The sequence below is a fragment of the Pseudonaja textilis genome, chromosome 1 (assembly GCF_049901715.1).
Source record: "Pseudonaja textilis isolate UNSWEBS1 chromosome 1, rPseTex1.2, whole genome shotgun sequence".
NCBI classification, from domain to species: domain Eukaryota; kingdom Metazoa; phylum Chordata; class Lepidosauria; order Squamata; family Elapidae; genus Pseudonaja; species Pseudonaja textilis.
Window position 1 is genome coordinate 115,018,420 of NC_141990.1, and position 6,000 is coordinate 115,024,419.

At 40.4% G+C, this 6,000-nt stretch overlaps 1 protein-coding gene across 4 annotated transcripts in view; it reads right to left on the reverse strand.

The window, feature by feature from the left end:
* The window catches only part of MYO6 (myosin VI), a 114,980-nt gene that overhangs the window by 47,725 nt on the left and 61,255 nt on the right, over window positions 1-6,000 (reverse strand). For all 4 annotated transcript variants that reach the window (XM_026695131.2, XM_026695130.2, XM_026695129.2 and 1 more), the window contains exon 12: window positions 5,008-5,152. In XM_026695131.2, the coding sequence (XP_026550916.1) occupies window positions 5,008-5,152 (145 nt within the window). The remainder of the gene's footprint in view (window positions 1-5,007; window positions 5,153-6,000) is intronic.

Below are 6,000 nucleotides of genomic sequence, written 5' to 3' on the forward strand. Positions count from 1 at the left end.
ACTGGGGTCATGTGCTAAAGTCACTATCTACTATGGCAAGCAGGATCTCTGAGAAGAAAAGGTAACACCCCAAACACAGGCAATTAGGGTTACAAAAGGTTCAGAAAAGGCATTGCTGCTTCCTAAAATGAAAGAAGCGCCAATCTGTGCTATGCTTACTTTCTTCTTCTGTGCAAGAGCGGAATAGAAAAAAGGGTCAATATCCCTGAAACCTTAACCATGAGGAAAGAATACAATTAGGTGAGTGCACATTTGGTTCAGCCTTAGTTTTATGTTCTAAAACAGTGCTCCCCTAACTTCACCCTTCATTACTCAAAACCGCTTATCAAAAAGTCCTTTATACCCAAATGTAGGTAAAACAAATCAACTTAAATATCCCTGCTGTAATTAGGTAATGGGTTCACATAGCATTAACCAAAGAAAAACCACTTTTACCCAATTTTGGGTAATGTACTCAGATTTGGGAAGCACTGCCCTAAACCAGAGATCGGCAACCTTAAACACTCAAAGAGCCGTAAAGGTCCTTATCGGAAACCCCCCCCCCCCCCATTCCATTGTGGAGCCAACCAGAAGTCCGGTTCCCCCACCATAGAGTCTCCTCCTAGCGTGGCATCCTTTTTCCTCTACCTGTCCTAACCGAAAGCCCTATCAATTGTGGAGCCAACCAGCATCAGGGAGCAACAGCAGAGGGGTGAAAGGGCCACATGGGATTCCAGAGCCGCAGATTGCTGATCCCTGCCTTAAGTCAATAGTAAAAGAATCCAGTAACTTGTTTTCACTGCCCTTCCCTCCTTTCAGGATGGCAGCCTGAACTGTTTCAGTCACCTTAAGCCCTCCTTACTGAAAATCACAATCCTATTTAAACTGAGGCACTGACACATCAGTCTGAGGAAAGCTGCAGTCAATCTTGGGTGTGCTGTTCTGTGGGTCAGTGCAGAGAGGAAGGGTAGAAGGCTTGTAAGGCAACTGCCAGCATTAATAGGCAAAGGCAGCCTATCTTCTCTAACTTGATGAAATGTAATTAAAGAGAATTTACTTCTTATTATGAAATAGCAACATGATAGGATGGACCCAATGCTCCCTTCCTATTACTGAAAAAAAAAGGTCAAGGAAGTGAAAGCTCTCATTACTAAAAAAAAAAAATGGCTACCACTGCATTTCATTAGAGTACAAGTAGCTTTAATGCATAATCTCTTGATTTATCTTATGGTAATAGGCATTGACAGAATCTTAACTTAAAAATAGAGGGAAGGTTCTTTTCTATACTCCTGGAGCTTTTAAAAGCTCAGCAGTGTAATCCTCAAAGTTCATGTCAATGGTCAATCTTTTAAATAAGGCATTTGACTCACTTTAATTTTACATTAAATAGTAGATAAAATTTAAAACAAAATAAATATTTAAGTAGCTAAAAAGCAGAAGTTTTACAGATACATGTAGTTAAGGAGCAACTATAGATACCTGCTGTATGAAAATTACAAACTAGAAAGTGAATGCAACCATTCAATTAACTGTTTGTACACTGTTTACAGAAAAATAACCACTGTTCTCAATGGCAACCTTGGGAACCTTAAAATGTTTAGCAGTGTGAAACTGCAAGACTAGGTTCAATTCAGTCTAACTCAAGTTTCAGTACCATTGTTTCCAACCTTAAAAGGTTTTAAACTGTGGGCTGTTTTGAAAAGAGCAAAATAAAAGAATCATAGCATGAAATAAATATAACAGAAATTTCTGTTTTGTGTTTACTGACATGAATAATAAAGTATAAGTATGGAGTTCCCATTATGGGAGGTGCAATTTAGAGAAAGCAAGGCCTACTCATGTTTATTTATTTTACCTGATTTGTCAATTGCTTATAAAATAATAGGTATAAGTAAAAACATAGTTATGAATACATGGATACATATAAGAAAAATAAAAGAAACAATACGACAGGAACGGTAGGCACATTAGGGTGCTTATGCACGCCCCCTACAGAACTCTTAGGAAAGGGGTGAGGTCAATAGTAGACAGTCTAAGGTTAAAGTTTTTGGGGTTTGGGGAAGAAACCACAGAATCAGGTACAGTATTCCAGACACTGACCACTCTGCTGCTGAAGTCATATTTCGTGCAATCAAGTTTGGTGCGATTAACCTTGAGTTTGTATCTATTGTTTGTTCTTGTATTGTTATGGTTGAAGCTGAAGTATTCATTGACAGGTAGGACATTGCAATGTATGATTTTATATACTATACTTAGATCGGACTGAAGGCAGCACAGTTCTAGGTTTTCTAGGTCTAGAATTTCAAGTCTCATGTGACTTACAGTTGTTTGTCCTAGGCCTTGGAAGTCACTTTTACAGGTTTGTTAACAAAGATTGGTCGCTAAAGATATACATGGAACATTTATCAAGAAATAGGGACACTTCTAACAGGGATCATTACTAAAAGAATGCAGTATTGGGGAGGTACATTCACTCCTGATTCTCAGTCAAAGCTACTGTGTTTCCCTGAAAATATCCCAAAAATAAACTCTAAGACCCTGCCCACTCTGTCCCACCATCTGGTTGTAAGAGGTGGGGTGAGGCGCATACATAAAACTCAAGCTAGGGTTGGGAACCCCTGCCTTAGGACCACCATAGCCAGGCTCCCATGACCTAAAAACCTGTTGCACCATTGTCTGACTTCTGCGGCCGCATGCCACAAGGCGCATTGTGCCAGTGCCGCCAGGAGTGGGATTCTACCAGTTCACAGCCATTTGCTAGAACCGGTTGTTAACATTCTAAGCAGTTCGGAGAACCGGTTGTTAGAAGAAATTACTGGCCTAATCCTGTAAGGAAGGCAGGAAGGAAACATTCTGGTGTTGCTTACAGAAACTGCCTCTCTGTTAACCCTTTTTACATTCTTGGCAGGACTAGACTTGCTATCTCAGGAACCTCTCTGGAGTTTTCTTTCCCTCTTTTGCTTGTACTTTGTGTGGAGTGACCATTCAAAGTTACAATGGCACTGAAAAAAGTGACTTATGACTATTTTTCACACTTATGATTGTTGCAGCATGCCCACAGTCACGAGAGGCCAGGCCTCGATGTGAGTGATATTGAATTGGCCATGCCCAGCCAATAACATGACCACCAAGCCATGCCCACCCAGTCACATGACCACCAAGCCATGCCCACCAACTAAGCTACACCCACAGAACCAGTTGTTAAAATTTTGAATCCCACCCGAGTGCCGCCACTCGTGGCAGGAGGCCACATGGTGCACCGCACCAGTGCCGCCACTTGTGGCAGGCAGGGGTGGGATTCTACTGGTTCTGTCTACCTCTGTAGAACTGGTTCTATGTCTGCTGCTGTTTTGGCCTGCCCGGGCTCTTACCTGACCTTTATTTCTTGGTTTTTCAACCGCAGCTGCTTTGTGTGACACAGCTGCGGTTGAAAAAACAGGAAAAAAGAGTTTGTTCAACCGCTGTGCACTCACACGCAATGCTGCTCAGCTGTCCAGGCAGCTAGCTGACAATGATGTTCAGGCACGCGCACGCGTGAAGCATGCATGTGTGCACAAAAAGTAAAATCACCAAACCGGTAGTTACACTGGTTGGATCCCACCCTGGTGGCAGGCCATGTGGCACATATCACCAGTGCTGCTCTCGTGGCAGGAAGCCATGTGGAAGAGGCGAGTGGTGGCACTGGCGCAACATCTCATGCAGCCTCCTGCCGTGTGTGGCAGCAGAGGCACCACGAGCCACGGGGTGTCCAGCCGGGGAAGTCAAGCAGCTATGCAACAAGTGTTGGGGCATGGGAGGCCTGGCTATGATGGTCCTAAGGTAAGTGAGTAAGACATCCTCTCAAAATAAAACCTGGTGCTTATTTTGGGGGGCATATTTCGGGGAAACATGGTAAATATACATTCTGTCAATATTAGGATCTTTCTACAGACTTATTTCTTCCTCATTATGTGCGGAATTCTGTAAGATGTTTCTATGAGTGAAATAGACACAAGATAATTCTTTCTCCTTCTTGCAGCCCCTCTTCCTTCTCAACATTTTCTCACAATGAGAATCTGGTTTTGTAAATCTGGATCCCATTTTGGTCCTCTACATGACACAGGGGCAGTCCACTGGTTTTGTGTAGCCTTCAACTACTTCCTTCTTCCCCTTTTCTTTCCTTTTTTCTGTTTTTCCTTTAATTTCCTTTGATTTCTTTCTTTTCTTTCTCTTACTTTACATTAGTTTGTATTAGTTTTTAATTTTCTTTTTTAAAATCTTTAATTATACAAACAAAAGCTAGAGTGAGATAGTTAGTTATGGGAAATACAAATGCGATTGTTTTGAAGCAAGAGGTAATAAAGTAGAACATGAAGATAAAACACAAAACAAAATCTGGAAGATGCACCAGAAGACCATCAGCCAAATTTGGTATGCTTAAGGAAATAAAAGATTCTATCACAAAATTATCACTCTGATAAGATAATGGACCCTGTGGTCCATTAAGAGTGGCTCACCATTCAGGAAGCATGACAGCAGGATAGTTCTGTAGGTTATTTGCATGTTTACAAATTATTTGCCAAAACACTCCTAGGCGCCATGCAGACTCTACTCCTAACATAAAGTTCACATTTGTTTTTTGCCTTTAAACTATTATTGCAACATAGATATGGATTCAAGCTGAGCTGAGCTCCATCGTAAGGCATTTTCACTTCTACTAATACTTGACAGCTTAGTATTAACAGGTAAAAAAGAAATCCTTATTGTTATTATGCAAAATACATTTTCCCCTCACGCGCTGGGATGAAACGAAACATTTTACACGGTGACAGATATTATATTATTCTAAGAAATCAACACCAATTTACCTTACGGCACAAACAGGAGAGGGGTGGGGGGGTGCCCTTGCCCTCCTTTTACATTCTCAATAATTCCAAAACAGCTCAAAGAAGATATTTTAAGAGTTGATACTTGCAACTTTAGCTGCAAAAGTCATAGCAAACCTAGCGAGGACAGCAAGAAAGATCTGCTTGCTCTCTTTCAACTTACTTGATAACCGTCCCTTTGGTGCCCCCTGCTGTTGTCAGCATGACTCTGGTGGTTAAACTCACACGGAGATCATCCTCATCCAAACCAAGTAGTTTAGCACAGAATTCCAGAGACTGGGCAGATTTGTTTTTCAGTGTACATCCACCTGATGAAAACAAAAGAAAAGAGTTTACTAATATAGTTATGTATATGTGTGTGTGTGTGTACATATATGTGTATGTATGTATATATTTTTTAACCATTGGAGTGTTCAGACAATTTAAAAATGATCGCTGATAAAATCTGTCTAGACACTGGTGTTTGTTTGTGCCATATACATATCATTTTTTAAAACTGTCTGAACACCCCAATGGTTAAGAAATTATACAGAATTAATGGATACCTTCAACACTGGCATTCAAGCCAGTGAAAAGAAATATGGCCAGCATCCACTACCTTAGAACAGGGCTTTCTGCCAAGGAAAATGAAAGGCAGTAATCACCAAGGAAAAGTCATTAAAGTGCTTTGTGGTTCAGTTCCTAGCACCGTCAGTTAAGAAAGGAGCAGGTAATAAGAAAAACCTCTGCCCAAAATACAGGAATCCACACATAAAACTTCATTTAAAACTTCCCAAGAAGAGCAGGGCATAATGTAAATTCAAGTTAAAAATGATTCTGTGCACAAGTGGTCATGAGAATTTTATATCACCTCAGTGTTATCTGTTCCTCTTAAACAGCAGAATACATATTTAAAACATCAAGAAGGGTTTCAAATAAATAATCAAGCTGCACTTGATATATGTTATTCATTGATCCGTCCCCTTTGGATCCCACTGGGTTTCTTTCTATTTGTACATCTTACAAACATTACTTTCACTTTGGCTTGCCAAATTGTCAAGATATCTTTCTAATTCAACATGTTTCTCTTGGTTTCAATATTCACTCAGCATTTTAAATTATGTGTTTGGGATAATAAAACAGTCAGGAGTAAAACAAGCCACAGTGGTACAATTTA